Below are 16115 nucleotides of genomic sequence, written 5' to 3' on the forward strand. Positions count from 1 at the left end.
TTTACAATAAGGCTTTCAAATAAGTCATGGTTGTACGGCAGTGAAGCATCGGTGTTGAACACTGATGTCATGCTGTCGATGACGATGATGATGTTGATGAGTTCATGCTGGCTTCTACAGATGAACAAAGGGGGTACGCAACACTTCGGTATACGCAATAATTGCCAGTTGTAACTTTAAACCACGTTACCTTCATTAAATTCGAGCAAACAGAACTGGTCCCTCATACGATTGCCCCATGCGTGATGAATACGGGCCACCCAGTCCATCCACTTGAGTATTTATACTGCACACCGGCAAAACTTCCCAGTTTTGACAGTAAATAGAAGCAGCCTATCGCAGGTTAGGTTGGAGGTCCCTGCACACTATATTGATTGAAAATATCTGTGTACAAAAACTTCCCCAAAATTTAAAGTTCCGTTTGTTGGAAATCTGGATATGCCATTATTACTTTAAATATACTGTATTGCCGCAGTGCGACAACCTAATTTACTGGTGTTTAAGTCTACGGAGCTAGAAGAGGGCTCCAGCGAACAGTGACGAATTGCATTGTAATTCTAAGTGATTCACTGAGATACCGACTGGTTCAGTGAATCTTCACAAACTAATCCACGCTGTCTAGTATTGGATTAGGCGGTTCTTTACAGAGGAACACACATTAGTTTCGTGAGTGGCATTTTAGACCTGAAGAAAGTTTCTGAGAGCTCATTTCTAGTTTGAGCGCTTTTGGTAGACCGGTAGACCTACACTACAAGTTCCGGGCCATATTTCATAATGTTTGTATACCGGTTATTCGAGGCACTCAATTTATTGTTCATTTGCACAATAAATCACTGTGAACTGATGACTTAAAAAAAGCTAAAGGCAGATAAAATAAAATACAGACTGTGGATTTATACGAGAATTTTTCGAATCCCCTATTCACACGACTTACATATGTAAATGTGCGCCCGCGAAGTCTTATTTCACGACCACAATGCGTAAACTTCTCACCGTCCGTCTTTTTGTCCGAGAATTAGAACTTTGTGTTATTCGAACCGTCAGAATTCCAAGCCGTGACTCACACGAGAGGCTAACTAATAGCTGTCAATCCTTTTCCCCCGTATGCTCCCACTTGAACATACTGACTAATAGGAATTCCGTGTAATCTGTCAATTTACTAGCTTCTCTTTTGGAGTATTCACCCGAACTTAAACAATTAGGTATCCTCCGAATCCGGATTTTACCACACTGTATCAGTATTACTAGACTGTAGTGCACGTGCCTGTTTCAGTAAAATTCCCTTGAGCTCTTGAAAAAAATTTTCATAACGGGATTGTTATCACCACGTGCATCGACTTCCAAATTTATAGGGTTACTAAGATATGGTTGATTTCATTTTATCCGTGGTCACACTCTCTACAATAAAAGCAAATGTGATGAATCAACCACTGTGCTCATGGCAAAACTGGGCTTATTTTGTGTGGCATTTGCCCGATGGGTAGAAGTTATGCGCTTTGAGTTAGACTGTGACCTTTCCCCTTTCGTTCCTGATTTTCGTGGTTCGTCGCCGCATTTTATTTCACAGATTATTTGATGGGGTAAATCTGTTCATCTTGCTTCGAACTCTGTGCCGCTTATCACTTTAGATCTTCTGTGCGTAGCGGCTAGCGAAATGTCTTGAAATCCATGAGACTAGTAAAACAACCATCTCATAAAATTCGCTAAGACTACCATCAAGCCTATGGAGAACGATCAAGAGACCCCCGTGAACTTTTCGACGGAAACATTCGAGCATGCAGATCCTGTGTCAGATTGTCGTGGCCCATATAATCTCCTTAAGAGACAGTTGTCTAACATTCCTTCTAGGTGACATTCAAGATGGTAACATGGGCATGAGTTCTCCCAGTATAGAGCCCCAGAATATCAAATTATCTCGCTATGCTTAATTAACCACTTTCTTCTCCCAGATGGTCTACACAAACACTGGTAGAGGACAATATCAATCCATATCATATCAGGCTTACGAAATCATACAAACTGCCGGCTCAAACCATTGAGCGTCTCTGAGTGACTTACTTCCAATATCTTAATATGATAAGAGAAAGTCCAGAGAATAAGGGTTTGATAAAATGAAATATGATATTTGAGTTTTCAGTGTGTGCAGAAAATAAATAAGTGAACAAATAAATAAATAAATAAAAATAAATGCAGACCAATGGTCTTCCAGTGGTCTTCAAAACTCACTGCTTTCGACTCTTAATAAATTCCTTTCCTTGGTTCATCGGTGGAATGATAGAATAGACTAGCCCTACGGAAAGCATAACTTCGAAAAAAACATATGACATAATTCGGTTAGTCAAACCTCCAAAATTACGTCTCACTCGAGTGGCCAAATAACTCAGTCAACCGGTTTAGATAAAAAAAATGCCACTCGCATCTACTTCCAGTGATCTGCATCATCTATTCTGCGCTGATTGTGATCTCCTCTGATTTAACGCAATTTCCGTTGTCACTAACATCAAAGTGTGGACAGGACAGCTTGTTTTTTATCGAATGACGTGCTCTCACATCACATAATGGGGAGAAAAAGCCTGTTTGTTCAAAATGCGTAAATCGCCTATCGATTGTGCGCCATGGAACGCTAAAAGCGAGGACGTGTGTTTTCTGAGGGAGAGACTGATTTGGTTTAGTGGAGGGACTGGCAATCAAGTTGGTTGAGGTAATCCTGAAGGGTAAGATGTTAATCGATATGTAGGAACAAACTCCAATCTGGGGACTTCGACAGGCGTAAGTCGCTATATGACTAGGCGCGTCAGACACCCATCATTATTATCTGTTGCAATAATAAGAATGAATGGCCTACTGCAAAACCGAGATTTCTGTAACGGGAAGAAGACCACTGAGATGGGCCTAAATATATCTTTCACATCGCATGTATTACTCTATCAAACTGTTTGAGTTCTCGGTTAAAGATATCGTATCATCGCTCTTACGGTCTCACAATAGTTATTACTGTGTGAAAGTGAATCTGTTATTCTGAGGTTCAACAGAAGTTAGGTCGATTTCAAGAGTGAAAACCAGGCAGTTTATGTGAACGTACTCTACACTCTGTTTACTGTTGATTGTTTTTCAGTGAGTAAGTATTCTCACTGTAACTAATCCGTTACCGATTCGCTACGTCGAACCTGGCTGTTTAGATGTCATTTTATCAAGAAGTGGGGAGAATTTCAGCGCCCAAATATGCATCTACTCCATGATGGGCACGGGTTTGATGATATCCAGAGGGGTGATATCGCTTCCTTAGCACCATTTGGAAATTCAAGGGTGAATGTTTGGGGTGGCCGGGATAAATATAACACTGAAAACCCAATAAGAACTTTAGGTCACTTGCTTCTATCCGATTGATCCATGTACAGCTGCCGAAAGCGAGACTGCTCTTTGAGCTGATCATTGGTTGTTACTTCCATGGATCCTGCTGTTCACATTACTGATAGAGGGCTATTTACTGCGGCTGATGAATTCCGCTCAAGATAAGCACCATCAGTATTTGCTGCATTACTCGTCTTTTTGTCTGCAAGCGCCACGTGCCCTGAAGATGTCTTCTGCAGTTAATCGTTTCAAATAGTGCCCAGTCGTCTTCGAATTTACTTCCCCGTTAAGCATCCTGTTGATAAAGATGCGATGACTGACTTTTGAAAGCTAGTTAAGGAACTAGGTAGACGTTTTATTACCAGAAGTTATTCAGTGAGGTGTAGTGAATTCCTTCGGATTCCTGAACCTGTTACAGAATGCGGAAGACGGGAAAATAGTGCTAAAATCCCTTATCATATCGACTCAAGAAGATGCTGCTACTGTGCCAGTTTGTTATGATCCAATGGAAATTTTGGGTATTGCCTCTAATTGACGCTTCCATCTGAGGATGCACTAATGATGGCCGCTACTAACAATCTGTTAATTGTATCAACAGTCTGAGGTCCTCGAAAGGTTTGTCGCTATCTGGTCCCAGTTTTTAGTTCAGAATTGAGATCTCAGATGTACTGACTGTGCATTGTCTGGCACGCATTGTCTCACCCACAAGCGCCCATGCCAAAAGCCTAACAAATCTTCATGTACTGCCACGGAAAACAGCAAAACTCGGCCCAAATATAAGATATGTAAAAGAAACAATAAACAGCCCACTTAGGTCGTCTAAAGATACTTGTGTGGTCAGCTGGTAGATTTTTCTTTGCAACCTTACAGCTGCCTGACAAAAGAGTCCGGCTTCTTCAGCAAGCAAAAAATTTGACAAAAAAGCTTCACATAAACCTGACTTCTACACGGAAAAAGTAAAAATTAAGCAACGATTACAAGACACACTAATGATTCGAATCAACTGCTGTCAAGTGAGCAGACTTTTTGAGACCATCCGTTCAGGCACGGTTATGAGAAAGAGGCACCAAGAAGCCAATAGAGAGTTTGGAGAGTCTGAAGTTTGACACAAATGCTCTGAGGACAGTGAGCCCATTTCGTATACTGTGAACAGTGCCCATCAGGGACATGGATTGAAGACACTTGACAAGGAGATTTCTCTCACCTACCCCATCCAAGAAGTAAGGGTATACCTCTGTCAGTACAATGAAACTAGAATCTTCCACACACAACTGCTAACCGGAAAAAGATATTCTAAAGTCGGTCTCTTCAGTAGAATTCGACTGCAATACCGTACTGAACTTGCTCGATAGTGATGCATTTGATGCACTTTACCGTTGATCAGGTGAGGTGGTACCGGTAACACCGCAAATTGTGCTGCCCAAAATGATTGGAAGTCATCTTGTGAGTGACTTGCATTTGACCGTGCCAGGCTAATGAAAAAACAGTATAGTCCGTATGCAAAAAGCTCACACAGTGCCCACTACCAGCTAGCACAAAAGAGGACATTCCGTCTCCTGTAGGAGGAGGGCTGTCTTCAGTTTGCAATATTTCAGATTCCTTGATCACAAAAGATTCCGTTATTTCTTCAAAGAAGTGGTTGATTAGGTCGGATTTTAAGCAGAGTACTCGAACACCTATGGTAGAGCAACTCTGCCAAACACCGATTCCACAGATCCTTACTTTGAAATACTTTCCGCTGCAACTAAGAGCAGAAAGCATGAAGTGCCTGATGGAATAACTCTTGGAATAACTCTTAAGTAAATGCTAGAAAATGGATTCTTCTGATAGTACGTTGCTGTATTTTGTCATGCTTGATTTGCCACAATGTAGGAAGTCCGTGTAATTGCTAGAAACAAATGACAGAGCGGTGTTTTGAAGCATATCTCACCCACCGGGCGCAAGTCTTGGGGGTTCACAAAAGTCAAGGGAGGTGTTCGACACTGATTGAGGCTCTCTGGTTTTTCGGAAAAAGTATAGCTAGATGAAACAGAACTGAGGGTGAATCTATTTCACACATGTATCCCGGAAGAGCTTACGTTCGGTTGTGGGATAAATAAACTAATGAGTGCACTTCCGCTCTATAACCATGGTTTGGTTTTGTCATCTAAATTGTCTGAATAGATCGTTTTTAAGAGACTGGGTTATCACAATTCCTGATTTAAGTCAACAATGAAGATTTAATTAACAGGGCATTTGATTACTTTTATCAGGAGGTGCCTCTCCGCCGATGTCGAGTTGAGTCCCACCTTGAGCGCTGCTGCCGATGACATCCATTGACCTAAGACACCTACAAAGTAGGGTCACAATAAACCTCTGTTCTACGCCGTCTGGGTGCAAGGTTGACCGAACAATTGAAGTCTTGAACTTATTAAGTTTACACACGCACAAGCCACGTGATCGACACCGAGCGTCACTAAGCAGGCAAATGGTGGGTGCGAAAACGACTGTATTTTTAGCGTCGTATTCGAATTGAGACGAAAATAGCGGTGAAGAAAACTCTCTTGTATGCACGTATGACTTCAGTAGTTGAATGTGCAGATAACAGCTAAGGGTTTCAAGGACGACGTTCACCGACTAAACCCAAACTTCGTTCAGACCCGTGCATGGCCTAGATTTTGGTCAGCACTGCGCATCACCTTTAATATGCAAACTCGAGTGGGACCACGTCCACCTCTTGAATGCACCCAAATCACGAAGGACACTTTCCCAGGATTGAACCATGTAATAGCGGTTACGATCTGAGCGTCTCACAACTGGTTAATACATACATGCATGTCTCCAACTCAAGGCAGTCCGGTTTTGTATTTCTGCATCCGTTTGTCATGGCTTTGGGATCACCCATGAGGAGAAGACAGCTAGCTGAGCGAATACAGATGACGACATGTGACAGATGGCTTCCGGGTAAGATAGCGTGAAACTGACAAAGATGACGAGAATTCCATCGAACAGTTAAGGCCAGACGGTCATTATCCTCGCACCGGTCCATTTCATTTCATCTAATATCCTTTCACTCATACCTTCCCATCGACCATCAGACCAGTGGAATATGCAACCGGCTTCCCATGATCATTCTTGATCAGACTACAGAGCTTTGCTTACAGGAGTTATGTCGACGCGATAGCGGTTTAGGTAGTTGGCTACAACGACAGTACGATAGTTCCACCCGCCGCTTCCATCCTTACCATCAGCGTTTCAGGTTCCCAAATGAAGTTGGCTATTCTTCATCCCTCTTTGTCTGTGGCTATTAAGTGAGGCAACTTTTAGTTCTTCAGTACACTTCCACGGTTCCTGGTCCTTTGAATTAGCCATCCGAGCTGTATTGTGACTACCGTTCCAAGCACACGAAAGCCAATTACTACGAAATCTAACCAGTTGGTAAGGCGGCTGTTCATTCCGATGACGAAGGGATTACAGCTTTACTGTTTTTCCCCTAGCGCTGTCACTTATCAAGTGTGCTTTCAACCAAACTAGACTGTTGGTTTTTAGAGATAGTTCGACCGTACTAGTCGATTGGTTGACCATCGCTAGTGTGTGAATGTAGGACCGATCATTCTCAACTAGTCCTTTCCCTGCAGGAAGCAGTGTTGCTGCTCTGATAAATATGAAGATGCACATGTTGATCCGTGCTATCTCAACACCCCCCTATTACCGGACACATTATGAATTCGCCCCATGACAGCTTCTCATCACAAGTGCTTTTAGCTTTCCGTTAGTCTTTCAGGCACAGTTACGCCTTGCAGTTCCAGTAGATGGACTCTGCAGGACATTTGCAGCTTTGAAGCCCGACCATGACAAAAAGGTGAAAACCCTTTGATCGGGGTGCATATTCCTCTGCCAGTTGTATTATGCCGACCTAGGCACAATCCGCTAATCAGTAAGCCTTCTGAACAAATTCATTTTATTACTAAAAATCAAATTATTTGAAAAATGGGACTGCCTGGTAATTTTCACAGCCGAATATCATTGTTGAGTTAGGTCTACCTATATTTGCATGTGGTCTACTGACAAAGCCTTTCACACTATACAATCAAATCCCACAAACTATCTTTTTCATCTGATGACTTTTCATTCTACTTTGCATTTCAGGACTGTATGATGAAAATGGTCTGCCCATCTATGTGGCACAAGACACGTTTATGTCGAAGATACCTTCAATCATGATTTGCGTTAGTGTTGCCACCGGTGGAATTTTCTTGATGATACTGGGATATGTAAGTTTATGGTCAAGTGACGCCTCATTTATTGCACCGTGAACAGTCAGAACTTACGAAAGATAGCATTGTTCGCTACTTTAAGAGATACAAAGATATGGTTCATGCTGCATGGCTTGAGGAGAAAGGTTTATTTTGTGGACAGTTGAGGAACACAAACACATGTTGTGGTAGCACTAAATGAATAATATAATATTTACAATAATATTATTAATGATGCCAGCTGTCTAATTGTGCGAGGAAAACCACATGCCCGTAAGAGATTCCGATAGAATTGTGAGAACATTGCAACTAATCTGTTGTGCACCACTGAATAGCTAGAAAATCATGCCATGGATGTTGGTGTTGTGACGGAAATTTAAAAAAATGAACAAAGGGCCCCCACTAGCTTTATTTGGCCTCTTGGTTTGTTTGAACCAATGACTCCGTTCTTAACTTCAAGCTGTTTTACTGAGGTGCCGCCTGACCAGCGCTCACTATGTTCGTTGTTCAGCTAGGCTCCCCGCCAAACTAGTCTTATCCTTCCTTTTCAAGTGTGCATATTTAAACGGCTTAGGCACAGTTCAAGTGATACTAATCTTACTTGCCTCACCGCTATTCAATCGCGGTTGAAGGCTAGCTGGCTGTTCAGATGAGGTCAAACTCGTGACTACTATGACACCAGTCAGTAGCTCAAATATTTCTTTTGAGTAAACGCTGTGACTGAGTAGACCTTACAAAAAACTTATTCCGTGTTTGACTGCAGGAATAATGATGCCGTAAAGATTAAAAATTCCCGAAGGTCACAGAGTTCAAACAGGATTTAACTGGTTAGACTCCTTTTTTGCAACGTCCCCGGTGTCCCACAGAAAGAAGGGACAAACAAGAAGGACCGCAGTCCTGTTGTTCACTTTTGTGACGGACTTCCTTCATTAATTATCCGCAGTTAAGTTTACCTATTAGGAAAACTGATATGGTTTTGGAGATATGGAAACGATGTTTACAGTAGATTGATAACGCTACACCAATTAGTTGCGTATGTTTTGAAAACGTGAAGGACAAATCCTCGAATTGCTTTGGCATTTTGGTGCTCCAGGTACACAATACGTTGCATGAAAGTTTTTCCCAGGAAAATCCTTCCCAATCATACCGCATCATCAGTTAAGCCTTCAGTTTTACCCTAGTTAGTGGGCCTGTTCCTTTATTTATAAATACAAGTCCAGTATGGAAGTAATCCAAACATACAATTATACCACGATGTCGACACAAAGCAAACTAGTCCTGTTCAGCAAGGAACGCCGTTTGTGCGGAAAGTTAACGTACACAGCTATGTGATGACAAACAATTTTCGCACTATTCGGTTACTTTCAGCTTTGAAAACGGACCAGAATACCGAATTTGGTGTACCAGGGATGATGAAGCAGACAGTTCGAGGAAGGGTAAAGCAACGAATGACAAAAAACGACAGAATGACTAGGAATTCGGAAACAGCTGCACTTCTCTTGCTTCATCCAAAAAATTTAGTGAAAATATGAGCCCTTCCGCTCCAAGTGGCATCCATCGCACCTACCCAACAGGAGTGACTATAGGTCAAACGACATACTGCCTCAAAAATTAGTCACTTGGTTCAATAAATATTCCGTTGTTACATAAAACTGAGGAGATCGGTGGTCAGCCAAACGTCTACTCTATAATAGGTCACTGTGGTTAGGTTCCGTGTTTGTTTTCTATTGGTCCTAATCACTGTACTTAAACATGGTTTATTCACACAGGGACATAGATGACTCCCAGATTGAGAGAGAGAAAACAAACTACAGGATGTAGGATCGTTCGTAGTTACTACTAATGATTCAGCCCATGATAGTTCCGAAAAGTGGAAAACGGACTATAAGGCCTCACTAAATTCGTGCTATCCTACTGAGCAACATGAAACTCCTCACTTACTGAAGTCTCCACCTATGTACCAGTAAACCCCCATCGGAGTTAGGATCGTCTCGCTGATGCGAAAATGGGCACTAAACAGAGTTCAAAGAAGTTAAAACTTTCTCAAAAATAAGCTGAAACTACCATTTCCATACAGACGATTCTCATTTGCTTTCACTGTTGACTTCCTGCCACCTTAAACGTTTGTGGTGGTTTGATAAAGTCCTGTTAATCACATCGGAATTTGTTTGATCATTCCTTATGTAAACTCTGTTTGTAAGAGGGATAGCTAGCACTGAGGTCGCCTCTTACATTCAATCCCCATTTCATGATAAATATTGCAAGATAAGACACGGATGATTCGGTGGTTTATGTGTGAGACGAGGTGGATTTGAATAGCCTACCGGACAGCGTGAACCAACTCGTGCGCAATGAAGAAGTGGCTTCGAAAGAAAGTGCATCCGCCGTGGAAGTAACATGGCACGATAGGACTGTACTTTCCAAAGGAATCTGTGGACGGTGATCATAATGAGCGTCTGAACAGCGCGCTAGACTACCAGGTTATATTTAGTGTGCGCAAAAGTGGATGTATCAACTGACACCACAACACACAACGAACTGGATGACAGCTACCAAGAAAAATTCTACGGAAAAACTTCTGTTTCGCGGACTTCACTGAAAGTTTGCTATGACTGTTCGTTTTCAGGGGAACTAAGCTTAAAACCTCCGGTGCCTACTCTCCAGCCGGTTGACTGATTTGCATGGAACTGATTGTGATTTTAAGTGCTAACCAGTAAGGCTGACGCAGACCCCATCAGCGGGCCAGTAAGCAGACGCCTACTGCAAGACACCAGTCACTCTGAATATGGTGATACAACCGTGAGAACCGGCACCACCAACAAGGACCACGCGCCGCAAGCGACTGTCATAGTTAATGCATCTGTCTTAAAGGGGGTATCGGCTGTGTCGACCATATGTATAAATACGCACTTCAAATCGTGCTAATAATCAAATAATGCACTGGCGCGTTAAGATGAATTCTGTCACCCTATTAGAACCGCCACTATTGTCTATGAAAACGGTCACCAAGGTAGAAGTTAAAAAAGTTCTATCACCTAACAAACCACCACGTAGGAATTCACCAAGTATATACATGTTCATAATCTAGGTATAAGTATTCTCACTCTGCTGTAGACCTTCTCTACAGTGAATAATTATAACGACTCTCTGGTAGGTGATGATACTGATGATGATTATGCGGCCTCATTAGGCAATATTCTAGTTTAAGGTTCTGTGCTTGAAGGTCACCTGAGGTCTGAGTCATGACTTTGAAATTTTTCTGCCTAACTCTAGAGAGACAGTTCTGCAGAGCATTCCATCAAAAGTACTTTACGCTAGGTATTGATCGTTCGCCGGTTGAAAGGACCAGAGACCACAAATGCAACGACTCAGGTCTACATAGGTAATCAGAGAACTGCACAGGAGCACTAGTGAGCTCAAGAAAAGAGCTGTCGAATTGCAAGAACTGCAAATAAACATCAGAGGATTATATATATGCTAGGCGGAGGATATAGAATAAATCTGGAAAGTGTAGGATTTTTAAGACATACACTGCGCTTGAACACCGCAGTGGCTTGTGACAGAGGGAGCTGAAATCGCCAGACATCTCAATGTGGATAGAATAGGGGGCAAAGAGATGAATAACATATGGATTCCTGTTTCAGATAATCTGAACTAATACGCAGGGGCTTGTGGTCGGTCAAGTGGAGGGTTTCTAAAATGTGTCCCGGCATCTAGAAGCGTTAAACAAAACTTTGTCGTGAAATCATTAAGCTGAATTCTTGTATCACTGCAAAGTAAGAATACATCCTCAGTAATGTGTGGAATCAGCGAAGTACGAATTTATGTCCATTCTGGAGAACTAGCATCACCACATCATTGTCACTGACACAAACAGCAGTTGAGAAGACCGGTGCTGCATGTTAGAGCGGACTTATTTGTTTCTAGATGGAATGAGCTTTCTCAGAGACCGCACATTGATCCGTGCCTTCCTTGGAATGGTTTTGAGTGGCTGTATATTCGAGAAGGACTCTATTGGAGGTAACGGCTGGCATTGCCATGGAAGATACTTTTAACGAACCTGACTCTGCTATTCCATGCTGCATAAAAAATACTCCTTTACACTGCCATTTGGAGGACTGGGAAGCGCGAATAAGTCGACGTAGTACGCTGCAAGGCAACAGACATACAAGGTTAACTCCGAAACAACAACACGCGGACACATGACAAGCCCGATGCACAGATAGGAAGGCAGAACAACCGCGGTGCAGGAACACGTGTAATTGACGACCGAAACCGAAACCAAAAGTGTACAAAGGTAAAACAACATGGTAAGGAAACAGTAAATGGGTTGGGCTGGGTGTAGCTGTAATAGGGAGAATGAGCGATGCACGTGCATTATGTCATAGGATAAACGCGTATAAGCAGGTACATTTCAGTTTCAACTGTGTGGCAACTGCAGGCTGAAGCGTTTGAGTACTGGACTAAATATGGAAATTCCACAATGAGTGGAACGAATTTGTTGTGTGGCTGACAGTCGAATCTCTCTGTGATTCTTGTGTTGGTCTTAATTGCTGGCTGGTATGTAGATTAACAGGATTTCGCGTTCAATTAGACTTCCAAAACAAGCTTTGGTAAATCTGCTTTATCAGAAACAGTGGAGAATTCCACCGCGTCACTTTCATGGACAGCACGGTTCTTTGAAATGATAATCTTTTCAGTAATTACCACAGCATTTCGGGTTAATTTAGACCGAAATAGTGTTTGATACCCTCAACCACGTTGCGCAAACATATATGTAATGCGATTACTCATGTGCTTAATGGATGGCGTAATGCAGGTGAGTCCGAAACACAACTTACACATAGTTATCTTCTTGTGGAGAAAAAGCGTCCTTTAGGATATCTTAAGTGGTCTTTATTTCGGATGGGAGGGTGCCCATTAGAAAAGCACCAACTTCGAACCAAAATTCGCGAGAATGGATTGTAGTGGTCCTAACTGGGCTATTGGTTTCTCCAGGACGGTAGACTTACTAGTAAACTCACTAGTTTATTATTTCAGATTCGGTGCCACCTGTTGATTCAAGCAAGCGTCGGAGAACTACTGCGACCTTCATTTACAATGTATCATTGATGTGTTCGGGGTTCGTTTGTCGTTTAAGTCAGCCATAGTACTTGAAGTTTTATGTAATAAGTGGTCGGAAAATGAAGTTCACTTACCAAAAGCCAGTTATTCGCTTTTGATATTGTAAATATATCGCCGCGAAACTCGTGTAAAAGAGATACCTTGTGTTTATGTGTTGTTTAATCCTCTTAATCAGTACTTCTCACTGAAAGGTTTACTGCCCCAATAATCTTATTAGGGAAGTTGTACCTCTGGTACCTCATAATTACTCCATGATAAAGGCCCTTACGACTGACTCAGACCTTGTTCAGCACCCTGATTTATAGCTGAATACCATCAAGCTCTCTTGATACCGGGCCACAGCCAATTACGAAATGAACGCCACAAATGTACGTCAACCTTTACACGTCCGAAGGAGTTCCATCAGCTTAATGCAACAAGCTTTTTGGAGTCACGTTGTACACATTTCAAATTACATTAGATACCTAATGTTTATCCGGTTCTCATTGAACAAAAGACATTTGAGGGGATACATCTAGGATCTACCGTCTGATCCTGTTCAAATTCTGGCAACCTGCCTGTGGTTTAGCCCTCGACCTTATCACGGACTGCATGAGTTTGCACCAGCTTCAGGATTTAAACATTCACGCGTATTGTGTAAAGTCTCGGGGACCAAAATCGTCACCACGAAAGTGAACTTAAACTGAGAAAGTAGAAAATCTACGGTTGAAAACGTTAGACGACACTTGGCTTTCTCTGATACAGTTCGCGCAGTTAAATTCGGTGCCCTGTGCTTTATGCTCCATTGGATAATGCTCTTTCAAACTCAAGCCGCGGAACGCCCCATCTATCACCCTTCAAATTTTCATGCGTACTAAATTCCTGTTGAGTTATTTATGCCTCAAATTAAGCGACTTTATTAGCATGCTGAACGCACACGGAGCTGGGCGCACTGATCTCAGTTTGGTGATTAGTGTAGCTCGGTTATTCATGGACCAGTAGGCTTATTTCTGTAGGCTGATCCATGTTAGACTGCACCGGTTTAAACATACAGCCTGAATGTACTCAATCCAAATCGCACACTGGTGGTCTAACTAAGTTTAGGCGTGATGATGTAACGTTATTCTGTTGAAACGGACAAAATCTCCACTCGTTAAACTGGGAAAAGATGATGAGGACTGTGTTCGTGATAAAGATGTACAGGATTTCTTACTCCATTAATGAACCGAATGAATCGATCGGTTTGTGATTAGCCGATCGGTTAACGCCTTTGGTTTTACAGAAATTAGCAAGTGTCACCTCATCAACAGTCTGACAGCTGTTGTTGCTCTGATAACGGTGTTTCTATGAGCCAAAGAAACTATACGATGTATACGTATCACCAGTCTTGGAAACAACCTGAATCGATGCAACTATGACGATAACTAAAGTTTACTTCCGTCTATAGAGACTAGGTGTTATCCGCTTTGAAAAATTCATTGAGTTACATGATCGAAAGAGTTCCGCTCGGTACATACAACTGTGACGCGCCAGCTGCGAGATAAAGCCAGAATCGCCTTTGATAACACTCAGTCAGATCTGGTCTCCTTTCAGAAGACCTTGGTAAACAATCGATAATTTTTATTTGAGCAACGTTCACTTTTGACACAAAAGCTTCATCAGACCAAGTGAGCAGGTCACCAAATTTGCCAGGTTATAAGACAGACGGAGAACCAACCAGTAATTCCTCTTCAGATTATCACACTAGCTCAGTACTGAGTGTCAATTAACGGCTCTTGTCGGTTAGCGTGGTTGTCAAAAGCTTGCTCTGGTGGTTTGGGGAAATTTCACATTAATTCTGATCGAGTTTGGTTCGTTAATTTCCACTTAAGTGTGCTTGAATTGATGATTCAGCACAGCTGCCGCTGATAGATTCCGTTAGTCTTTGTGTGCTTGTTAGTGCTCCGGCAATTTAATTGGGGGGGGGAGAGAATGCAGATGATGACTACACCTCCTTCAGATGACCGCACACCAACACGTGTCAGCTCGACTGATCCAAACTGTTCTCCACACGGTTGCCAGTTCCGTGCCTTATATTCTGTTAACACTGTGATGCTTGGGGATTTCTACCGCCTCGGCTACTAGTCTGTTTGACGGGGACCGTAGTCCTCTCTTCAAAGCCTCAACATTTTCTAAATCTGTTTTGTGTTCCGTGTCCAGTGCGTGTTCCACAATTGCCGAGTCTTTCAGTAACGCTTGATATTCACCGCTTTTCTCCGCGGCTTGTCTATATTCCTCTTATGCTCTCCTATTCTGGTGTAAATTTCCCTGGCCGTCTGTCCTATACAGACCTTGGTGCAGTCGTTACACTTAGTTTTGTAGACACAGTCCCTGGTTCTGTTTACCGGGAGACGATCCTTCAATTACACCGGTGCAGAGCGCAGAGTGTCCCCCTCTGGAAGCTACTCTTACGTTGGCCATGTTTATAATTCTTCGAACGACCACCAATGTCCCTAGTTTATATGCAATAACAGCGGTCCCGATCCATTTCCTGTTGGGTTTCGCTAACGGTACCAACATCCTTCGCAACTGACGTCTAATCAAACTAGCCGGATATCCACTACCCTGAAGTTTGTTCTCTACTTCAATTTGGGCCACTGTCCGATCAGCTTCTTCTGTGCAGAGAGCCCTTACACGCTTCATTCATTCATCGACAACATGGCATCAGTGTTCAACACCGATGCTTCACTGCCGTACAACCATGACTTATTTGAAAGCCTTATTGTAAATAAAAGAGTAAAGGTGGACGATGGAGGGACTTAGTGCTAGCTTAACACAATCATTCCGAGGTGCCTACACCTCCAGACATTCACTCAGGCAGTCTGATTAGAAACTGACAACAAGAACGCCACTGACATCGGTTGGCAGCCATATCTTGTAGTGTCTCCAACCAGGCACAGTGAGGATCACGCGGTCCCCATCCTGGAAGGCGAGTAGCACCGACAGCACCCAAGCGTTTCGTGACCTCCTTCATACTCCTCTGCCAAGTCAAGGGTTGGCCACCTCTCTGTTTACGCCACTCCGAATTGGGCATGGAAAACAGTACTCTCTTCGGCAAACGATGGTTCGGCATGCGTAAAACATGTCCCAACCAACGCAGCCTCTGGTGCTGGACACATTCTTCAATGGAAGTGCCCGTTACACAACCGAAAACGCGCTTTCTAACTGCCTCGTTACGGATTCGCCGACACCAACTCACACTAGCTATGGTTCTGAGACAACGATTGTCGAACACCTGAAGACGTCTCAGTTCCGCTGCTCGAATAGGCCAAGTCTCACAGCCATACAACAAGACAGTCCGTACTGTAGCTTGATATACACGTCCCTTCAGATTCAGGGATAAACCATTCTGACGCCATAGGTGTCTCAAGTTAGCAAACGTGACCC

The 16115-nt window shown here is 42.8% G+C and overlaps 1 protein-coding gene across 1 annotated transcript in view; it reads left to right on the top strand.

The window, feature by feature from the left end:
- T265_00578 (hypothetical protein) overlaps positions 1-16115 on the top strand; it is a gene marked incomplete at both ends in the record, with an annotated part of 61573 nt that overhangs the window by 42117 nt on the left and 3341 nt on the right. The window contains one exon of the mRNA XM_009164382.1: positions 7480-7604. Coding sequence (XP_009162646.1) covers positions 7480-7604 — 125 coding nt within the window. The remainder of the gene's footprint in view (positions 1-7479; positions 7605-16115) is intronic.

The sequence above is a fragment of the Opisthorchis viverrini genome (assembly GCF_000715545.1).
Source record: "Opisthorchis viverrini unplaced genomic scaffold opera_v5_5, whole genome shotgun sequence".
Classification (NCBI taxonomy): Eukaryota; Metazoa; Platyhelminthes; class Trematoda; order Opisthorchiida; family Opisthorchiidae; genus Opisthorchis; species Opisthorchis viverrini.